This window comes from Lepidochelys olivacea (genome assembly GCF_965140295.1).
Source record: "Lepidochelys olivacea isolate rLepOli2 genome assembly, chromosome: 1".
Taxonomy (NCBI): domain Eukaryota; kingdom Metazoa; phylum Chordata; order Testudines; family Cheloniidae; genus Lepidochelys; species Lepidochelys olivacea.
In genome coordinates, this window is record NC_140411.1 from 241,511,834 (window position 1) to 241,534,816 (window position 22,983).

At 42.8% G+C, this 22,983-nt stretch overlaps 1 protein-coding gene across 5 annotated transcripts in view; it reads left to right on the top strand.

Moving 5' to 3' along the window:
- Positions 1-22,983, top strand: part of MICAL3 (microtubule associated monooxygenase, calponin and LIM domain containing 3) — a 239,392-nt gene that overhangs the window by 173,377 nt on the left and 43,032 nt on the right. For 2 of the 5 annotated variants that reach the window (XM_084616995.1, XM_084616999.1), the window contains exons 22-26: positions 7,908-8,137; positions 14,612-14,749; positions 20,351-20,455; positions 21,382-21,483; positions 21,949-22,040. In XM_084616995.1, coding sequence (XP_084473121.1) covers positions 7,908-8,137; positions 14,612-14,749; positions 20,351-20,455; positions 21,382-21,483; positions 21,949-22,040 — 667 coding nt within the window. Of the gene's footprint in view, positions 1-7,907; positions 8,138-14,611; positions 14,750-17,236; positions 17,300-20,350; positions 20,456-21,381; positions 21,484-21,948; positions 22,041-22,983 lie in introns of all 5 variants that reach the window. The other 3 variants (XM_084616994.1, XM_084616998.1, XM_084616996.1) reach the window with 3 other exon arrangements.

Genomic DNA, 22,983 nt, shown 5'->3' on the forward strand with positions numbered 1-22,983 from the left:
TAACCTTGGGCTGTCCCCTGCAACCCCAGTACCTGTTGGGCCTAATACTAGGCCGCAGCCTGGGGCTTTCCTGGCTGGAGCTCCCCCAGCTCCTCAGGCCCTTCCCCAGCCCTGCTCCAATCTAGGTATTCTGCTTAGGTCCCTGCAGCCAGGTCTCTCCCTCTCAGAAGCTAGAGAGTCTCTTTTGAGTGCCTGGCCTACAGCCCTTTTATAAGGGACAGCTGAGTCTGTTTGAGGCGTGGCCACAGCTGAGGCTGCCTTCCAATCTGCTCAGCCTAAGGCTCCCAGCCCAGGCCCTCTCCAAGGGCTGGCTTTTGACCCCGTTGGGCTGGGAAGAGGTGACCACCCTGCTACAGTCCTATAAGATGCAAACAGAAGAGGCAGCAACTGGATATTTTACACTATCTAGCCTTACAAATCTTCAGTAGTCCTGATGCATCCTTATCTTAAAAGCACTGAACAGATGTGAACTAGGATGGGTAAATACCTGGTGTCCTGTGCTGTTTCCTTTACTAGAATAATGACAGTGTTAATTAATTATCTTAGGAAGTTCTCAACAAGATCTTATTTTGATATAATTTATTTATTTGAGGTGTTGTCTAGTGGCCTAGTTGGATGTTCTCTGCAGTTGAATGTGGTAGGTTTGAGATATGTTCATATTCTCTGTCCCTCTCCCAGCCCACTGCTCAGATATTATAAATAATGTTGCCATTGTTAATATTAACACTAATAATAATATCGCTGTAGCTTTTATAGTGCTTATTAGATCGGAAAGTACCACCCAAAGTTCACTAGCCTGGAGCTATGTTATTATTGGCCATGACTTCATCAGGTCACATAAATTAAGAATAGTTGGACCTGGTCAGTACTTGGATCGGAAACCTCCAAGGAAAAAAGGAGTCAACAGAACCAAGTGTTATCTTTGGCATCTCAGACTGCAGCTGCTATTTCACCTCCTCCAGATCTGTGCACACTTTTCTCCCTCCCTTCCTCCCTCCTCCACACCCATTTTTTATTTAGAATTCTATCACTCTCCCCTCTTTGTATGTTGACTTAAATATGTATTTTTTAATTTAAGCTTTCTCTGAAAAAAAGGTAAATATTATTTTTGGACTTATAAAATATCTCTCTCAGACATCCCTGGGCATCTGGACCAAGATTTCACAGCAATAAACATAACTTGCTGGCAAAAGTCAAACCAAATACATTCCTCCTATGACAGATTCATCATCACTACCATGGGCAATAACCAGAGTCAATATGCACACATCCGCAAATGCAGTAATAATCGTACGTAGCACTTCTGTGGTATGTTTCACAGTCAAAGCATTTTAAAACATTATCAGATTAATCCCCACAAAAAGGCAACATATTTGGCATTTGATCAATAAGAGAAGTAAATTCCAAGCTGACATCCCACTAGTCTCAAGCCGCTTTAGGGACGGCTAATGAAAGTACCCTCACATAATTTTAAATAACACAATTGTGCATAGAGAGGGAAACTGTTCCTAAGGTAGCCAGCTAGGACCTAGTCATTGTTGGACTTTTGTAGAATAATAGCACACCTTGAATCACATCGACGACTAAATAAGATACCCACGCAATCTTTGGAGAGCATGTGCAGATTTTAATGTAAGATACATTCAAGGTAATTTAAATTTTCTTCATCCTGATCGTGTGGGCCATTCACAGTTGTCACTTTAATCGATTATCCCTTCCAGATGAAGGATCTGTGCTAAGCAGTTGCTCCAAAGTGTGGTACACATTCCACTATGAGGCACCACAGTGTCAACAGCAGGTCTGTATTCAGACAGCCCAGCACCCAAGTCTTGAGGGGGGCAGATTATCCTTAAAGAGAACATGCCGTTAAAGTGGGTGCTGTTCATACAGTGTCCCACCTTTGAGCTGAAGCCACCATGATGAAATACTCTCTCATCTCTGTAGCTGGCTACTCCCAGATTAGGGTTGAACCATCTTGTGGGATATAATGGAGGCAGCTGGCAGTGTCACTCTATTCCGAGCCTGCAGGGTGGAGGATGAGAGTCTCCAGGCCTTTTGACCTGGCTCCTTTCTCCAGCACTAAATTCACATAGATGCATTTTTTAAGAGGTATCTCCCTGAATATTTGAGTGTCTCTGTCAAGTCATCCAACTCTTTTCTCTGATCACTGGTTAACAGAAAAAAGGTCCCAGCTGGGTGGCTCAGACCTACCAGCTTGAAAGGAAGACCCTGTGCACCAACCCATCTCTGTCTGCTTTCACCCACTCATCCTCTTGTTTCTCAGTATTCAAAGATTAAACACACAAGTGTGGAAAAGGTCAGTGCTGGAGAAGGTAAGGTGAGCTGAGGAGTGAAGAATTTAAATTGTGAATATGACACGAGATAAGCAGGCTGGCTGGAGAACACAGCTTGATCCAAGGAATAGTCATGGCAACAGCTTCAGCAACAGTAAATTTTATTGACAGCGCACTAAAAACCCAACAGGCGATACCTGTCAGATTTATTTCTGTACTGAAGAGGAGGAAACTGTGCGATTAATCAGAGGAGGAAATAAATACCACTTTTTTATCTCTCTGAGAGCATCTGTATAAAGCCATTTGTATATGCTAAGACCTCTTTGGAGCTTGTTGCATGCCAGAGGCTCAGCATATATTTATGATCTGATTCATCATTTACCTTTTTGAAAGAAGGGACAGTGAGTTAAAAATAACATTTAATTTCTACTGTGGAACGGAGGATTATAACGTTTGCATTATATAGCCTACACAAAACACATGTTGTAGCTTTTGAAAATTGTCATGAAAACACACTGGACCATGCCCAAAACCTACCTGGTTACCCCACACTGTGATGAGGAAAAAACAATGGTATCTTATGCATTTTATTTATTCATGTCTGTCAAAAAGTATTCTCCCAAGGCAAGTGAGTGAATAAAATTTTGCAAGGATGTATTAGAGCAAGATTAAGGTTAGATTTTTATCACCCCAAAATAGGAAATGATCATCCTCAAGGTAACCTGAACTGTGCCCCTGGAGTTATGTACATCTATAATTATAAGAAAAATTGTGTTGCAATGTAGTACTTGCTAGGAGAGGGTATGTTTGTCCCAAACAGTGTAATCGTGTAACGAAAGCCTGCATGTCAGGGACAGAGTGAAGATTGTTGCAGAAGTTCTACATTCCAGCCTTGTGTAGATGTTAAATCCCAGGCTTTTTTTATGTTTCAGCTGATGAGTTTTCAGCCCTCGCTTTTATGGTCTGGCAATAGCTGCTAATCTCACCACTTACGCACTTTATTAACGTGTAAAGAGTACGTTAAAAATAAACAGCCAATACATAACGCCATAGTGGCAAGAGTACATCAGACACAGTAAAATCTAGTGTAGATGGTGCAGAACAGAAGAAGGTAGCCAAATGAGAAAATGTCAAATGAAAGATTGTTTGTGAGAAATCCGTTCCAGGAAGAAGTTGAACCAAGGACCTTTCATATCCAAAGGTAGTGAGGTTACCTATTGAACCAAAGGAGAATGGGCTTTTTCTGTGAGCAGTAATCTCAAATGAGCACTTTTATGTAAAAGTTACTGCCCGAAGTATCAGTTTGTTAAACACCGCTGTTGCTGTCAAACACAACCAACAAAAATAGAACACCAGGTATCCTCTGATCACTCACCCAAGTTTTAACCAAACTCGAACTATTTTGCACTTTAAATCAGATGAGATTGGGCCTATTCACGTCTATATGGCAAGCGTCCAGGCATTGCACTCTTTTTCTCATAAATATCATAAAAACACAAGATCTAGTCCCTGAGTTTATTCTCAGTGAGATCTTTGTTTCAGTGACAAAAATAACTTTTGATTATTTTTCTCCCGGTAGCACTAACATAAACAATATTCTGTGCCATTCTGAGCAGCATCAACAGATGTGTACTAAATTCCAAACAGCTACTCATGCAAACTCATCAAAAGCGCCGACGCCACCAAAGGCACGATTTGAAGGCACTGGGATTACACATGAGTAACTGAGGGCCTAATGTAGCTTTCAGAACTTTTATTACAGGTGATGTGTAAGAAGAGTATGTAACCCAGCTCAATTCTCAAACCTCAGGCAAAGATTCATGGAGGATTGGCAGTTGGAAAAAATTTCTTGACTCGTAAACTGAGTCAGTTTGATACAGAAATCAGAGAGACAAAATGGAGCCTCACAATGACACTTTTGCAGTCTCTTGCTGAGTCAGAACTGACGTTTGAATTGCAATGTATTGTCCCATAATGTATTAATGCTGGAATGCACTTAAATGTGAGTAGCACAGATTTTATCCCAGACAAAAATATCCTTGTTTAAACCAGAGTTAGTCATATGCTTGTATCAATAACATTAAGAGAGCAACCTTATTAGAACACTGAATGGACAAAACATTAAAAGACCATGAAATACTAGTCTTAACTTCCAGTTTAAACAACTATAAACATTTAAAAGTATGGGAACTTAAAATTAACCTAGAATTTCCTGACCTTCTAATTTTTAATGTATTTTTAAAATACAGATACGAATTTATAACCTTAACTCCATCTTGAGTTTAAGTCAAAGGGTTTGTACTTTTTTAATATGAACTGATCAATTATACCAGGATGATGCAACTGCGAACTGGAACCAGTGGAGTTTGTATGTGTGAGATGAGAGGAAACAATCAAGGTCTGCTGGATTAATTGGTGCAGTTTGCAAAGTCCTTGCCCTTGGGTCTTATAAGTCTAATGCAGTGGGAGTGCATGTCTTGTGGGGGACTTCTCAGATGGACAGAGCTTGAAAGTTTACCCTACACATTCACACAAGGATAGGACCGCTGAGAGCTCAGTCCTTGAACTGGGCAGTTTTTGTAAACTTTCCAAAGTCCATTAGATCCAGGAGTGAGTTTATAAAGGTTGCCAGAAGCTGCCAGAGCCTCATTTTTCCTTAAAAAGGTGTATATTTTGGAGAAGTGAGAAGAAACTTGCAAGCAACGCCAGACAAGCAAGTGGTGATAAGGATTTTCTGTGGCACACAGGAGTCCACACTGGCTTTTGACAAGCTTTCTGCAGAGTGAACCAACTCTGTACCTAGCACAGGATCAGGGATATAGTCGACTTTATAAAATTAATCTGGTTGCTTACTAAGTTTAAGTTTGCTAAAAGCTGACAGATCACTCAGATGTTTCTATTAAGTGAAAAACTCCAAGGATAAGCATCCCAACTTCTCTGATAGAATCCACTGTATAAGATCTTATCACTTGCTCTTTAGTTAAACAAGTTTGAAATTTCTAGGCCAATCTGTATTTGGTAGTAGGATGTGACCATGCATTAAGAGCCTGATCCAGTTGCTATTGAAATAAATTGAAAGATTCCCTAAGACTTTTTTTTTTTTAATTGGCATAACTCTTGCTGAATCTGATGCTTCAGAAATAGCTTCTCCAGTTCGCCTTACATTTGTCAACTAATCTGTAGTCACAGGCCAAGTTTGTAAACTCTGCAGTGCATAGGACCTCTCTTGAGGAATTTGGGCATGGGAGAAAATTAGCTTTAGTATGGTAATATTGATACAACCTGAACCCTGGAAAAATTATCATCACTCCCTAGTACCACTAGCTTTTAAATCGTATAAAGACCTATATGTGTGACCAGCTGAAAAGTTAAGGATTATTCCCATAGAAAACTCACCCTGCGTGTAAGATTCAAACTATTTAGCATATATAAACTTGCTGTATGTTATGTATAGATATTCCTTTCCCGCTATACATTTAGGTGAGCGTTCCTTTCTGAACTCATCAGTTCAAATCTACAGAAGTGCATTTCAGCTATTTTATTTGTTTCAGTCCATTTCTTGAGAGCTAGCTACAGATGTAAATTAAAGCAGGCTTTGAGTTAGTTGAGCATAAGTGTCTGAACAAATTCTTGAGTTGAAAATGTATCTTTTCTTGTCTGGATAACCCCCAAATTGGCAAATGTATCTATGAAACTTGCCAATACATTCCCTTCACTGCTGGTAAAAAAGCATGAAAGATTTCAGGCTAAAAGATCTTTTACAAAAAGGTTCCTGGAAAAATTGGGTTGAGAATGGCAGGAGTGCCTTTTCAGCCTTTAACTATAGTGTCAGTACCTAGAGGCTATAATCAAAGAGCTACGCTTGTTGTATCTTTCACTTACAAAGTCAAGCCTTCTCCTAACAAGTAATTAGGTGAATTCTTAGTGGGAATCTCAAGCAAAACCAGTGAAAGTTTCATGACGGAAACCTTGTAATGTGGAATTAAAGATGGGATGGCTATCAAAAGGGGTCATACTGATATGCATGTTTGTTTCCCACACAGTGATTTACAGACTGTGCTATGAGAGTAGTGGGGTTGATAGTTATTCTCATGCTGTTACCTACAGTTTTTTGCCCATCCGCCCTATACACACGTGCGGACACGTCCTGTATTTGTATGATACTACTGCCTAAGATCCTGGCAAGGGTATGTAATTGTGCACTGCTCTCTGGCTGTCCTTATCTTTATATGTACCATGATGGCCTGATAATTCTAGGACTGTGTGCATATTTTCTTTTCAACATTCACTGATTGTCAGGCAAAAATGGAAAAAGTAATAGATTTCCCCAAATCTTCCTGCCAGCTCCCCACCAAGCAACAAAACTTCCTAGCAGCTTAATCCCAGCAGCAATACCACCCCCCTTACCATCAAGAAATGATCTCCCCATATGCTGGCCCTGCCAAACCATCTCTCACACCCAAATCCTCAAGAGAATGTGACATGATCCAGATCTCTACCTTCTTGCTGAACCCACTTGCACTTAGATACTGTGATAATGAGTATCCTATAAGAACCTAGAGCAGTGGTTCTCAGCCTATTTACAATTGTGGGCCACATATGCACCTCTCTTTGTTATGTGGGCCGCATCCACATGCTATATGTACTACCTGTATGGCCCTGAGGATGTCACATGGGCTGCAACTGTGTGCTGATTGGGCTGCCCGCATGGTTGAGATCCACTGACCTAGAGAGACAAGGTGAGTGAGATAAATGTATAACCTTGCTAGATGCTAAAATTCATAGTCTTAATAGAGACACTGGATTTATGGCTTATTACAATAATCTGTAAACCACTAATTCCCCTTTTTGTCCTGTGACTACAAGGGTGTTAACGGGCCACTTCACCTTGACTGGTTTCAGAGTAGCAGCCGTGTTAGTCTGTAGCCGCAAAAAGAAAAGGAGGACTTGTGGCACCTTAGAGACTAACAAATTTATTTGAGCATAAGCTTTCGTGAGCTACTGAATGCATCCGACAAAGTGAGCTGTAGCTCACGAAAGCTTATGCTCAAACAAATTTGTTAGTCTCTAAGGTGCCACAAATACTCCTTTCCTTTTCACCTTGAATGGTTCCTTAGAATATGTGCTAACTACAGATGCTAAACTATCTGTTCGATCTTGTACTTGGCTATGAGCACCTTTTCCAGACCTGAAGAAGAGCTCTATGCAGCTCCCAAGTTCGTCTCTCTCAACAACAGACGTTGGTCCAATAATAAGATATTACCTCACCCACCTTATCACTGTAATATCCTGGGACCGACACAGCTACAACAACACTGCATATAAGAACCTAGACAGATCTCCACAACTACCCTTCCTCTGACTCCCCTTTATTAACAGGAACTGGATCCAGTACCTTTTTGCTGTTGGATCTACCTACAGCCTCTGCATCAAGCTCCTTTGACCTGATCCACTATTTCTAAAATAGTGCAATGAAATGTTGAAAGCAGAAGGGGAAAATATGGTTTCCATTCCACATACTATAGTTTGTACTGAAGTTTTTGTAAGCCATATATAAACTCAACTAAGATGCATTGTTAATATACTTCTCTGTCTCGTTTTTATTCTTTACAGTAGTTCAGAATCCGAGATGGAGGAGGAGGAGGAGGAGGAGGAGGAAGAGGAACCCCTGCAGCCACAGCTACCCACCTCAGACCTGGGAGGTGTGCCTTGGAAAGAGGCTGTGCGAATCCATGCCCTTCTGAAGGGAAAGAACGAGGAAGAGCTTGAAAGTCAGAAAAACCACAAGGCTGAAGACAGGGAAGAGGAGGGGGAAGAAGAGGAGGACACAGAGTCTAGTGAAGGTTAGAAAAAGATCGGTTTGTATTTTCCTTCTGCTATGAGCCAAGTACCTCTGTTCAGCACAGAGTGGTGTTAGACAGGAACCCCTATGATGAGATGAGTTAGATCGTACCTTATTCTTCTCAGGAAAACCACTGAGGGCTGACGGGGAAGCAGTGAATCGGGGTGGGATGGGAGAGGCTCTTATGAGGGTATATTGATGGAAGGGAGCCAGTGGAGGAACCGAGTCAAAGGGCACATGCACGCTGCAGCTGGGAATGTGCCTCCCAGCGTGGGTAGTTAGACGGGCGAGCTCTGCTTGAGCTAGCAGATGAAAAATGGCAGTGTAGTCGGGGGTAGCACAGGCGGTGGCTTGGGCTAGTTGCTCAGGCTAGTTGCTCGAGTACGTACCTTGGGAGAGGGGTCTGGGCAGGTTTGGCAGCTAGCCTGAGCTGCAGCCCATGTTACCCCCGGCTACACTGCTGGTATTCGTGCACTAGCTCGGGCAGAGCAATGCATGTCTGTCTATCTGCGCTGGGAAGTGCAATCCCAGCGTCAGTGTAGACGTACCCAAAGAGCATGTCAAACCAAAGGCCTTGTCTTTCATATCAGTTTTTTTTTTCTTTTTATCTTTGCATTTACCATTGCTTTGTATTTGTAAGTGAACTTAGTGCAGATAAATGATGCTGGGTTGACCACATCAGGGACAGAAGATCTCTCTCCACAGGGCAGTTAGAGCACTAGTAACAGCACAGTACACTTCCCATATACGGTTATAACAGTGGGCCTCAACCAACCACAGTATCTTACCCCGCTCCCCAGTATAGCCTGATGAGAGAGATGGGTTTAATTCTTGTCTCCACTTGCTCTGGACTCAGTATTCTGACTGGATCAGTATAGTCCCATGTTTGGTTCAGAGTGCTCAAAGGGGGGCACTTTATGCCTGAATGCAGGGTGCAGCCAGAAGATACTTTCCCCTGGGTGGAGCGTACTTGTACTATAATGGTCTAACCCACGCAGCTAATCCTCTTGCTGGTTCTCCTCTGTGTAACTCTAAGCTTTGTGACAATTGTGCTATTTTCTCACCTGTTTGTAGAGGAATCCAATTTGGGTTTGGCCCTCTGTTCTCTGGCCGGCAAGGTCTGGGGGCGCTGCACAGGCAGCGCATTCAGCCTTGAGGAGGAGGAGGGAGTGCCTCACATCACCCAGCAGTAACCCCCATGGCCAATATGAATGGGACCCCAGGAGAAATATCCAGCTCTCCTAAGTCAGCAGGAGACTCTACACAATATGCAGCCTGAGTTGAACCCCTGTGCTCTCCAGGATGTTTTTATTCCAGCTCTGAGCGTTTCTTTATGAAAAGGGGTGGGGGGGAGTTATGGAAGGATTTCCTCCCCTGCACCTCTTTAAGTCATAACCATACTGAGCTTGTTCTGGAAATGGGTATCTTTGCCGTGCTTTACCGCCATTCCAAATGGTGACTGGATCTTATCTTTCAGAACATGACTTGGGTACTTGCATTTCCCCTTTGCTTTCATGAGAGCTACCAGACGACAAAGACCTGCTTCATAAAGGCCATTGGCCATGTAATGTTGAAAGTATGAGGAGAGGTCCACTTATGCTGGGCCTCGGAGGCAATCCTGTTCAGGTGTCATTTCGTGTGGGAGATGGCCTTTTAACTAGGTGGTTTGTCTATATTTTTCCACATGGAAACTGGAACTCCATAGCTGAAATCTCTGTCAGAACCAGGACCACAGTTTAAGTATAGTAATATGCATGTTGTTTGTCAGTCTACTAAACTGTGACGTTCCCAGACCTCTGTCCAGTGGAGTTTGCCTATCAAACAGGGAGCTTTGATGAGTACAGTAAGTCTTACTGGATTTCCAGACAATAACTTTTTGCTTTCTGATTCTCTGTCCTTTCCCTCTCTCTGTATTATTTGTGTGTGTGCATCTGATGCTATATGTGGGGGTGTGGCTCCCCCTGCTGTAGAGGGAGAGTATTACCCGTGGGCAAGAGAGCTCCAGCAAGGCCTCTGGCTTCAACGTCTCTCAAATGAAGAGGACACGGGTACTTTTAAAGGTACCCTTGTACCATCACCGCTTTCGTTTGCCCTCAGGCGGGTCTGACATTTTAAAGAGCAGGTCCCACATGAAAAGATTTTCTGTTTTTAGTAAATTGCATTTACCAGCTCTCTCGAGTTTGATTCAGGAATTACGGATCCTCTCGTGATCCAAGTATGGGCACTGCTTGGCTGTATCACATTTTTTACCGTTCTTTGTGTGGGAGGGTTGGGAAAGCTAGATTGACTCCAGAGAGCACTGAGACACTTCAGATTAATTTCAGGAATATTTTACATTTGCTTGATCACTTCCTGCTTGGCTAGATGCACTGTTTCCCATAAGGCACTTTGTTGCCATTTTTGTTTTGATGGTTATTTTCCTGGAGCATTGGGCTACAACAGGATGTTCATTCCTGCTACTTTGACATTGCTCATATGAGCCAGGATACATGAGACTAAAGGCTGAGTTCTTTCACCCAAATGAATGGGTGCACCGGAGAGCCAGCGTTGCATGTCTTTTTTTTGTAGCTTATTGCTAGTAGAATATACCTCCTTTATTTTATATTTTCTGTTTTGCCTGAAACTAACTTTTTTAGTATTTTAATGCAACATATGCGTCATTCTGAAAGATTTCATAGGCGCATAAGAGAAAAAAATCATATGGGAAAATATCAACATTTTTCTTTGCTCTTTTGAAAATATACATACAGTATATATAAATATCTTTTGTTCCTAGCCTTTCTAGCCGTTGTTCCATCATTTGCCCTCCCCCTGGAGTCTAGCTGAGCTTTGAGCAGAAGTCTGGGTCCCTTGGCCACTTTCAACACTCACTTTCTATCAGAAAAGTTCTGTTTGGAATGTTAAATCACCCCTGATTTAACATTTTTGATGGTGAGAATTGAAGGTAGCCAGATGGCCAGAGAGCACAGGCACGTAGGGGTGACTGCTGCCTTTTTCCTTAACTTCCACTCTTCTCTATCCTAGCAGCTGTCCCACTTTAATTTTGGTTCCCAGAGAGCAGGTTTGGGAACACTGGAACAGCTTCCAGTTAAACTTTTGAACTATAAAGTTAAATTGTGAGAGAGCCCAGCCACTCCTAAAGTGCTGTTGACTGCAGCAGTGAAGCTAGAGGGGGAAACACGCTGTTCTGGAATTCACCGAATTATCTTTTCATGTAATGGTGAACTAAAGGGTCCAGCTTCCTGTGAAGCTTAGTGGCCAGCCTTGGGGGAAGCCACAGCAGCAGCCATTTGAAATCCTTCTGTAATATTTTGTGGCTCACCTAACCTAGTGAGGGGTTCTGTTATTGCCTGCCGTGTAACCTTTGGTGCCTTAATGGTGTGCTGCTGTGGCTCAGAGACCTGACACCACTAGCCAGCCTGCAAGCATAAAGGTCTCACGCTGGCTTCCGCCAGCCTAGTTACTTCTTGTGGGGTGACACCGACAGCCCTTCCAGTCCCGTGTCTCCCCATAAATTCATAATCACAGTCTGTATACATATTTCATGATGACCATCAAGTACAAAACCTTACCAGCTTTCACAGAAGACCTAACTCAACATATTTTATAGCACTGTAACATTGTATACAGTCGATTCAAGGGCTTATTTTTGGGGGTTCCAGACCCCCGTTCTCCTCTTGGGTTGTCTGGACTCTGATTGTCACACCGTCAGCCTGCATTCATGTGGTCAGACATCAGAGAAACACTAGGTTTGCCCTCTAGCCAGCCCCCAATACTTCACAGGTGGCTGGGCTCTTTAAAGTTTTACATTATTGAGAAAGCTGAATTGGGGTCTGCTTCTTAAGTAAGGCCTGGTCTACACACACAGATGTGCAGGTTTAAATAAAGGAGTAATTTTGATACCAATATGCTTAAACTGGTAAAAGTTTGTCTTATATTAGTTTAGTTTACACTGGTAAATGTACAGGAGCAAGCTACATTGATATAGTCTGTTTTAAACAGATATGACTGTGTATTCACATTGGAGTTTGCATGGGTTTAACTAAACTGACTTTTAAATTAATGCAGTGTCTGTGTAGACAAGCCATAAGAGTAAAATGTAAAGCAGCATGCAAAGTGCTGCAGGTGAGTTGGAGCCAGCGGGTGCAGGCTATGGCTGCATTTGCAGTGAAAGCATGTCATTTCCATCTGGAACAAAAATCATTAAAATTAAGGGTCTCTCCGTATCCTCCAATTTCATCTCCTTAATGGGTTTATGGCTACTGTAACAAACACATGCTATCTATTTTTAGCTTCTCGTGCTGTATAACCTGACCACTAAAAACCTGAGATGTCAGATCCTCCTGCTGTAAATGACAGACTCCTAGCACTTGAAATAAAGGAGAATCTATTTGCTGTAGTAGTACAGAGCCTGTGACACACACTTGAGCAATACTGATTCCATCCAGTGAAAGGTAGTGGTAGCATATAGGGTAGCAAGCACATTACAATACCTATTGTGTAAAAGGAATAATCAGGTAATAAAGTTAGAGATGTCAGGCCTGTGTCTGGTCCAGTTTCACATTCTGATTGGGCCTTTCTTTGGTGATGTCATACCTGTTTAAGTCCCCAACAGTCAGGATACAAAGCCATATTATAATGTGGAATAAGTCCTGCAGATCAAGTGGGACCTGCTCTTTGTGAGACTTGTTGAGTGTCTATATATTTTTTTCCCACTTCCAGCTGTTGCTGGTAATCCTCAACCTTTTAACTCAGCTGTGTGGTGTGGTGTAAACACTCTAACTCTACTGATCTCAGAGTCTGCATGTGGGAGCATTGGAATACAAGTGCAATGAGGAAAGATCAGACTGCTCCATTTGTTGGCCAGTGACTTGGGCCCTATCAGCCACTCCTGAGTATTCTCTTGTTCCCGCCAGATGTCCAATAGTTCTGGTAGGATCGTGTTTTGTGCTGATTGTAAGAGGAATCGTTACACTGAGAAACCTGTGAAATACAGATTAAAATTGAATCCCATTCCCTTTTTGTGCATTTCTCTGCTTTCTTTTGTCCCTTTGACTAACTACCAAATAATTTTGTGCTTAGATAAGTGCTTCTTCCCTCAATATCAGTTTTCTCCTACGGTTAAAGTGCCAAGTGTGATACCACAGTCATTTCTGAGGCTGAAGTCCTAATTTATGATTCCACAAACAGGCTTTCTGTGGGTTATTCTAGTGTGTGACAGTCCTTCCTTGGTACATTTTTGACAAATGCCTAGTTCCAGGCTTCTCAGATGGAGCCTAGCCTGTTGCCTTACATCATGGACAATCTGCAGTCAGTGAAGGTTGGCTCATTGCTGTGCAGAGACAGATGGCTTGTTGCCCTGTGATGTGAACGGCTGTGTCTAGTGCATGCCAATGCGTGGGGAGTGGTTAGTGGAGAAAACAGCTTGCCAGAATATAAAACCCTGCAATCTGTGGCCAGATCAGCCATGGAGAATCCTGTATACCTTGCTGCAGGAAAATGGCAAGGAGAACCCAAGATCAAATTTCCCAGGGTCCTTTGCACCACAAAGAAACCAACAATGAAGGGGAAATTAAGAGAATTGCTACCAGGGTGGATGACTCAAACTGTCTAGTTGAAAACCTTGAAATACACACCTACTAAAGCGGTTAGCCATATGTACCTACACTTTTGTCAAAGGAAATCCCCTTCGAAGGAGAGAAGAGGTTATTTTCATTATTTTCAATTAGAATGCTGATATTACTTGTAAAATGACGCTGCCCCCTGAGCACCCACTCACTACTCCAACAACACAGCTAGGATGCTCTGAATAAAGTCTTGTAAACCTTAAACTGAGCAAAAATCCAATGGGATAATATAAGGCTACATGCAGCTGGTCAGTCTGATGGTAGCCGGCAAAGAGAGACGTTATGGTTTCTCTGTTGCACATGTGGGTGAAAAGTTGGGATTCAAACCCCCAAAAGTTCACTTCCACAATGTTGAGGGCCACTGAGAAGTGAATGGATCCTTTGTTCTGTGGAATTTAGCCCAGAATGCAGATTATCCCCATGCCTTTTGCCAGCAGGATACAGAGGGTAATACTCATTTTGAATAGGCTGAATAAGGCTGAAATTCCTGCTAATTGATCACCTACCAAATCTCAGTTGGATGCTCAGAGTGTGTCTTCCATTGCCAGGGTGCTGCTTGCAATAGAGGTGCAGTGTGCCTTTGGGCTAGCGTTATTCAGCTTCAGGGTGGAGCAGGAATCTAAGGATTATGAATGGTTGTGTGTTTCTAGATGCATGCACACATGATGCAAAGCTTTGTCTGTCTGTCTGGCAAACTGATCTTGGCAAGTAATATTTTCTTTTTTCTTTCCTTATATTTTCTTTCCTGTGGTGTGTTTTCTTTCTCTTCCTCTTTTTTTCTCTCTTTCCACCCTATCCTTCCTCCCTTCCCACCCACATCCTGATCTGCCTCATCCTCTGTCTGCTAGCTGGAAACCTGAGGCTACAGCAGATTGTAAATCCGATAGATCCCCTGGAGATCCTGGCAGATGTGCACTGGACACACATCCGCGAGAAAGAGGAGGAGGAAAAAATGGTCCCAATTTCAAAGTCCTCCACCTCCAGAGGTAATCTCCTGCTGCATCGATCCCCAGATCACAGTTGCAGCTGTTTAACTCTGTTGCTTCTGCTTCTTTCAAGCGCAGCCTTCTTCAGATGGGTGAACAGTGATTCAAAGGCTCTGCTTCCTGAAACTAAACACTAGTTTAAACTTCTTACTTTTGAGGTCGGTCTCCATTTAAGTCACTGGGTTTTCTAAGTCAACACAGCAGAGTGAGCTCTCCTGTCTTGTGTATCTAATTAGACTCTGTGTAACATTCTGCTACAGGATGGGAATCATTTGATATTGCAGGTTGCAAGGCCCTTATAACAGATTTAAAGTGTCCTGGACTTGAGAGGAAACAATTCAGCCCGTTGTTCCATCAAGATAGGGGTGATGAGGAGTCCAGGCCTTGGAAAAACAAAAGAAACTTATTCTGAAGGGTTGAACAGTTTTCTCTTCTACATTGAATATATTCTGCTGCTGTTTTTCAAACTTTGTATCTGCATCTGGCAGGGGCATGATATCTTCAGGAAATGGTGAAGAGCACAGCAGGCCCAAGGAGCCAGCCAGTTGCTGTTTGGCTCTTTGTATTGAGATTTGACAGTATTTATTTTTTTTTCTTCAGCAAAGTGAGTCACCATTTCAAGATGCCGTTTTGCTTATAAGGTCACTTTGGAGAAGGAAAAAAATAGAGAATGCTAGTACCCTTTCCAACATCTCTCATAAATCTCATTGTGATTCACCTTCCACACTATCCCCCACACTTGGGACTGTGATCTTGTCAGATGTCTTGAGCTAAGCAGGGTGGGGCCTACTTTCCTAGTATTGAAGAGCTGTAAGGAAAGCCCAACTGTCAACAAAACCAAAACTTTGTGGTGTTTGATTCAGTAGTTGGTAGTCTTCCCTCCAAGTCTGTACCAAACCAGTCTCCCAGAATGATCTTAGGAGAACTGTGTTGCAAGAGGTGCTGTCTTTTGAAGGAAATTTAAGACCAAAGTCCTGATTGCTTGTGGGTATTAAAAATCACATGGTACTTGTTGTAAGAGCTGGGCGTCTTAACTCTTGTTCCCTAGCCAAATTCTTTCCAGGTAACTATCTTCTGCCTAAGGTTCCTCTGTAGTTTCAGCTGGGAGTGGTTTTACTGCCTGGTGTGTGCATTTATTATTCAGTGCTGCATTTCACCCCAAAGGTGGCTACATTTCAGTGGTGGGGGAAGTTATTCTAATAAATATAGTAGCTTGTAAAGTGCTTTGGGATTCTTTGAAGTGAAAGGTGATCTATAAAGATAGATCATTATTTCCCTTCTCCCACAATTATACAAACACAGGCCTCAGTGTTATAGCATTAAACATTCCTGACCAATGTTGCTTGAAGTTTAAGAACCCTGAGTAAGTCCTGACATTGTTCCTCAAGTTTACCATATTTAAGGTGAGTTTAGCTTCCACTGATAACAGAAGTGACCACAAGTCAAGGGTGCTGCCATTTCTGTTTTCCTTTTAGCTTATATTTTCTCTTCTTATTTTTCCTACATGTTCTTCTTTGTGCAAACACAGAGAGGTTAAAGCAAAAGTCGATCAGAAGGACTTTCACTCACTCCAGAATTGTGAGCTACCAGTGTCCTGTTTCTAAATCCCAACTCCTCTCTCTCTCTGGCACAGCTGCCTCCATGATATACTGTTACAGTTGTCCGTAGAGTGAAGGAAAACCTGTGCTGACCCTTTCCCATGGTGCAGACAATCCCTTCCGTGGCATTTCCAACTTCCTTCAGGAAGCAGGAAATCTTTCCTTCCCCAAAGAATAGGCCAAACTGAGAGCTGGATGTTCACGGACCCATAACTTAGATGCTTCATTGCAATAATCAAGGTTTGTTCAACAGTAGTAGCAGCTTCTAAAGGGGCTGATGCAAGGTGTGGCTGTGTGGATGCTCCACAAGTTTCATTGGTCAGTTTGACAGACTTCAAGTATCTGTTCATGACTGAGCAGTGTCCTACCACATGTGCTGTTTAGAGAGCACTTCAAAACCACTCTCTGGAGTTGATGGTTAGATCTAAAGGAGCAGGACAACATGCTGATACCCAGGAAAGATGTGTTCGGTGAGCTCTCATGCTCTACTAGGAATTCTCCCCTGCCTTGTAAGCATCCAAACCTAGGCAATTTAGTCTGAAATCAATACAGCCTTTGGCTTTTGTTAGCACTATTTGTGTGGTCATACTTCATCTTCTGGCTTCTCTTGCCAGCTTGACCAAAATGGCTGGAATCTGCAAACAGGACACTGAGGACATGTTCAGCTCTCACTAACACCCTTATCTTCCATGGATCCTAAAAGCAGATTTGGTATTTACATCTCATTATCCTAATTTAACCCTCAAATCCAATCTCCATCATCTGACAAGGTCTAGGTTTTATTTCTGCTCTTGGTTTTGAGGAATTTCTCTCTAGTGTTTCAATTTCATACACTTATTTGTGTCTAACTTTTGATTTACTATCATTATTTATTGTTTTTTAAATTCAGCATCCGACCTTCCCTCCGTACGCCGTGAGGCGGTGCAGGCATGGCTGGAGACGGTCTCTGGAGGTAGTTTGGTGATATTCGTTCTCTACCAATTCAGAATAACCCTGCCCGCCCTCCTTCCATGCCTTCAGCAGCTGAGCTGGTACCTTAACACTGGATCTATGGCCCTGTTGCTATTGCATGACCAGGAGGGGGGAGTGTGCATGCATGCCTCGCTCACAGTCCATTCTTGCATGAACTGGGCTTTCATCTTACCCCTTGCAAAGGCAGGCAAGACAGAAAAGAACATCTTCTGTGTACATGGAGAAGAAGAAAGTAGTTTAACGTTTTGATTTGGGTTATAAACTGAGGAGTAATCGTCATCCTTCCCCACCCCTTGACAAAGGGATCTTGGTGCTTGCTTGAAAGTGAAGAGATTAGGGAGAGTGTTTCAAGCAGTGTCTGGAGCAAATTACAGCTTCCTGCTGAAGAGACCAAGAAAGAAGATGTCAATTAAGCTAAAGCCAGGGACACTTTAGAGCCAGGAGTGACTATGGAAATAGCCATGCTCCACAAACCTGAAACATGTTGCCCATCCAAGCACCAAGGGAGTGGAAAGATGCTAAATGTCAGCTGCTTTTCCTAGGTGGTTCCCTAGAATCTCTTACAAAATCAGGGAGTGTGGAGATTTGGGGCAGGGAGGTGTTAAATTCTATAAACCACAAAAAGGGTCTAAAAAAATACAGTAGAACAGGGGTAACTTGTGTGACGTCTAGCTGAGTTGCCCTTGCAAACAGGAGTAATTAGCGCACCTCTGAAACGTTGCTTCTGTAACTGTTTTGGCAAGGCAGCAGCATTTACTGGATGGCTGCACATCACCCCATCAAGTCCTTGCTGCTGGCCAACATGGACAGACTGCTGAATCTGTCGTTTCTGGCTGCCATAGTGTACAGCTCACTGTTTACTGTTTGGCGACTCTTGTCCTCTTGCTCCTCATCCTAACTGCACATATGTATATGCACAGTATATGTATAACTATAACCAGCCACCCTCTTATCCTGTCCCCCAAGCTCCGGGTCCTTCAGAATGGGCTGCCCACCAGTGTGTTACTTATCTATGCATCCATAAAATATGTTGCTGAATTTTGTGTTTTTAAGGTATTGTAAAGAATTTATTTTTGTCTGTTAGATCCTCGCTATAGGACACTGCACCACAATTTCCAAATGGAAAAACCAACATACACATAGCCAGGCCAGTGTCAGATATTCACCCATTTGAAGGTGACACTTTTACACATTTTGTGACAGTGGCTCACATTTGATGTTTTTACCTAAAACAAGTTACTGTGGCATTACTCTTTCTAAAATGGCAGTAGCTGGTACACACCTAAGCAACAAGCAGGTCAGTAAAGCATCAGTGTGAGAAGGGGGCAGGGGGACTGGTTTAGTTAAGAATCTTTAGATGCCCAGCCCTTACAACTGTGACTCGGCCTTCGTGTTGCAGATCTGTAAGATTCTGTGTATTACAAAGCCTGTGGTTTAAGGGTGCAGGCCATGTCATGCCACACTGCATTTTAGGTGATGGCACAGCATCTTGTAACAGCAGTTTAAAAAATATGCAAGCCATGTGCCCCTCCACTGCCATGATGCTACAAAGGTGGAAAAAGTGACATAGAAGAAATTCTCAGGTTGAAGGGGCAGGACAAGCCTTGTTTCAGTGGAACAGACTGTCAGTGTCATGCTTTGAAGACCAAGGAAGCAAAGAGCCTCTACTAGAAAAAGAGACTATCAAAATGTGTGTGGAAAATGTCAAGATGCCAGCTCACTCTTTCTTAGACTGTCATGATTAGTAGTGTTGAAATTTAAATGGTCCCAGGTAGGCTATGAAATGAGCACTGGCATCTGTTTACATCATTATGGGGCCAGAATTTTAGCACTGTGTGCATATAGTTTGCCGCATGATTACTGAGAATGTATGCTCATTTGCAGTAATCAAGCATTCAACAACCCAGTTAAATGTCTAACATCATTTGAGCCTGCAGTTGTGCTAATTATATGCACAAAACCAAAAAAGGGGCCCAGGTTTGTGCAGTCTGCTGGTGCTATAGTTAAAGCTAGAAACTCCTTTAAAACAAAAAAAGATTCTGCCTGAAGTTATGGAAGGACCTTGAAGCTGTGTAACCAACACCCATGCATAATAACTGAGATGGGATAAGGTGTAGCAATGGAGAGAGTTGTAGGAGTCTCTTGGCTTTTGTGAAATATCATTTAGTAATGTGAATTAAAGCCCATCCTGGTGGGGCCTCATGCTCCCCTCTGGAATTAAATCCTTTTATGTGTAATGTTGTCAAATGCCTTCTTTGGGTTTATAAATTCATGAATCTTCCCTTCAGACTGATCTTGTAAAGCAGATTCTGGGCTCTGGCACACAAGAACAGACTTCTTATGTGTCTGTTGTTCACATTAAAATATCTGAATACATCTGGGCCCTGGGTATCTGCACTGCTGTCTGGACTCCACCAAACGGTTTCTTCTAGAATGTTGCAGCCGCACAGAGTTAAACAGTTTCCAAATGGTCAACTCTCCTGGCTAATCCCCTCCTGGCAGGTCACCTCATCTGACTTCATGTCCCTCAAACTTCTTTGTTTCCGCTGCTAGGCAAGTTATTGTGGCAGAATAGGAGATTGCAGTTTGCATCTAGCACACATCCTCTAAAATGTTGGTAACTGCAGTTCCTTTGTGGTACCAATACTATATTGGAGCAACAGCTGAGCGTATTCCATTAGAGCTTTCTCTGACACCCTCATTTAATGTCTCACTCAAGCATGCCTTGGTTGCCGAAGTGGAGACGCTGGTACTTCACGAGGCCAGTCCCTCAAACGTGCCTTGAAAACCTTGCAGTGCCAGTGTCTGTGACAAAGCTTCCTCAGAGGCACAAAACCTCTTGACTACTCAGACTCAAGGCTTGAAATGCCAGCTGAGTGTCTTCCCCTGCTGACACACCTCAGAGCACCTTGTTGGAGAAACAATGAGTAAATATTGGCACTCAGGGCACTTGGTGCAGTTTAAAACTGTTTTCTATTGTATAGATTGTTTTTCCTTCCTCTCTCTCTCTCAATGTTTTAATGCATTCCAGCCCCATTTGAGGAGAATGAAGTGGAGGATGAGGTGGGCACAGAGCCAGCAGATACAGAAGGGGAAGCAGGCGAAGATGGAGACACAGGTGCAGAGCTGGATGATGGTACGGTACCACAGTGCATCATTAAACCTTGTTATTGGAAGCAGAGTCCTGTTGGGAAGCAGGTATCTTGTGTAAGGGTGATCCAGTCAGAGCAGATCTGTATATGTGGGAGCTCAGTGCAGAAGAGAGAGAAAAATTGGATTGAAGTGTGAAATGGAACTGAAGAACTGTAGTGCCATGGATTCTGGAAGACATTGCTCGCAACCACTCTGTTTGTTAGAAGGCTCAGTCTTATCACAGAATCATAGGAATGGAAGCAACCTCAAGAGATCATCTAATCCAGTCCCCTGCCCTCATGGTAGGACTAAGTATTGTCTAGACCATCCCTGACAGGTGTTTGTGTAACCTGCTTTTAAAAATCTCCAAAGATGGAGATTTCATAACCTCCCTAGGCAATTTATTCCAGTGCTTAACCACCCTGACAGGAAGTTTTCCTAATGTCCAACCTAAATGTCCCTTGCTGCAATTTAAGCCCATTGCCTCTTGTCCTATCCTCAGAGGTTAAGAAGAACAATTTTTCTCCTTCCTCCTTGTAACAACAGCAGTCCTTACTCTCATTATAGTCCTTCTGAATGAAGAAGTGAGTGTTCATGTGGAAAAAGGCTGTAGGACTGACCCAAAGCCTTCTCTTCCCAGCATGAAAGAAACTGCACATATTAGGAGATGTAGGAAAATTTCCAGCATAACTGTGGAAAGCATGAAACAAACTAGAGAACTTATTTGTATCACATTGGTAACTAATTAAAGTGACCCCAGTTAGCATGTAATGAAGGAATAGACGATTTAGGTGCTGGGGTACCACAGTGAATGGCACCCTGTGAGAAGGTAGATAGGATAATCGAAAGATTTAGGAAACAAATGGCTGTCCTTATGGGTTTGCATCCAAGACCTCTTCCTTTCTGTGTCATCGTCTTTTTCCCACCCAGATCAAAGATGGTCAGATGACACCCCACCTGATGCAGAAGATGAGTGTCACTTACCTCAAGGGGACATGGAAGAGCCAGAATTGAAAGTCTCTGAGGATGAGGGTGAGTGAGAGGCCACGGCTCCCTGCTGTCTGACAGAATGTAAATACTTAATCTCTGTATCTTGCAGTCGAGGAAGACTGATCGTTTCTTTGAATTGTCCAACTGAGACAATTGAGCTGTTGGTGAAAGCAATCTCTTCAATTACATTTGAACCATGCCAATACTCTCAATGCCTTGCATGTGTTTGCATTTGTGTTCTGAGAAAGGTGTTGTGATACCACATCTTCCCAAAGCGTAAGGGAACCCACAGAACCAGTTGTTCCCTCTCTCAGCTCCCTATGGGTGCTTTTGGGCTAACTGCCTGTGTCATTAGGGTCACATACAGATTCTCAAACTGACTCCAGAGGGCTCATCTAGAATGTAAAGGGCTAGTGATTTGTTCACTGTTTACTGTGCTTCACATGGATTTAGAATGTTAAAAGGCTTGTTTATGGGTTTTTTTAACGGACTCTCCATTTCCCCTAGATCCATGCAAACCCTCCACCCCGATCTGGTCACCCAATGAGACTGCTGTTCCTCAGTCCCCAGTTGGTAGTCCCAGTGCAGAACAAATAGAGGTAAGAGTTTCTGGTGCTGTTCAAAGCTATGTTGATATTGATTAAGGGACTGTACTATCTAGATTAGTAGAACAGCTTGTATGACAGAGTGATAGTTTTAGCTCTTTTTTCTTATCTAGATAATGTACATTGTCCTCTGACTTCTTGAGACCTAGTTTCATTTAGATTTTAGAAGAAAACAAGCCACTTTTTGAAGAAGTTCACGGTGCAATGGCTGATCAGTAGTACAAGTCTCTAAATCTAAAGGCAAAGAAAAAGTTATTTTAACTGTTGTATCCTTTGTTTTTGTGATTATTTACTTGCTAAATTGCCAGTGCGGTTTGATTTAGATTCCCTAGCCAAAACTTAAATTGTGAGATCAGGCTGGTTTGTTGACAGCATTCATACTGGAAGGGAATGGAGTGAATTCCTCTTGTCACTTTTAATTGTGCTATCAGACACATTTATTTGTTTTATAGTAATGCTGCAGTCAGGATCCAGGGCCATTTTGTGCTAGGTGCTGTCCAGGCTTACAGGTAGACAAGGTCTCTGCCTTGAAGATCTTGCATAGTTTTGAAAATAACATTTTCTGCAGCTGACACTCTTCAGATAGTAAATCTCTATGGGGAAATGTCAAAGGCTTAAACTCTATAACATAATACATTGCCTGGGTGACGTAGCAGTCTAGTGGCAGCAGGTCCAAGTGAAATCTAAGACTCCTCAGATGATTAGCGGCTGGGAGCTCTGCAGCACCCACGTACTGAGCCCCAAACTAAGGAATGCCTCATGCCTTTGAGAAACAACCCTACCCTGGCCAAAATGTGGAATAGGTCTGGAGGAGCCTTCCCCTGATGGGGGGGCCACTCGGAGCGGGGAAGGGGTAAAGCGGAATTGGGTATTCTGATATGTACTTCCCTTCTTTTTCCAAAATTAAATTTGTCGTTTCGACTTGCAGAATAGACAG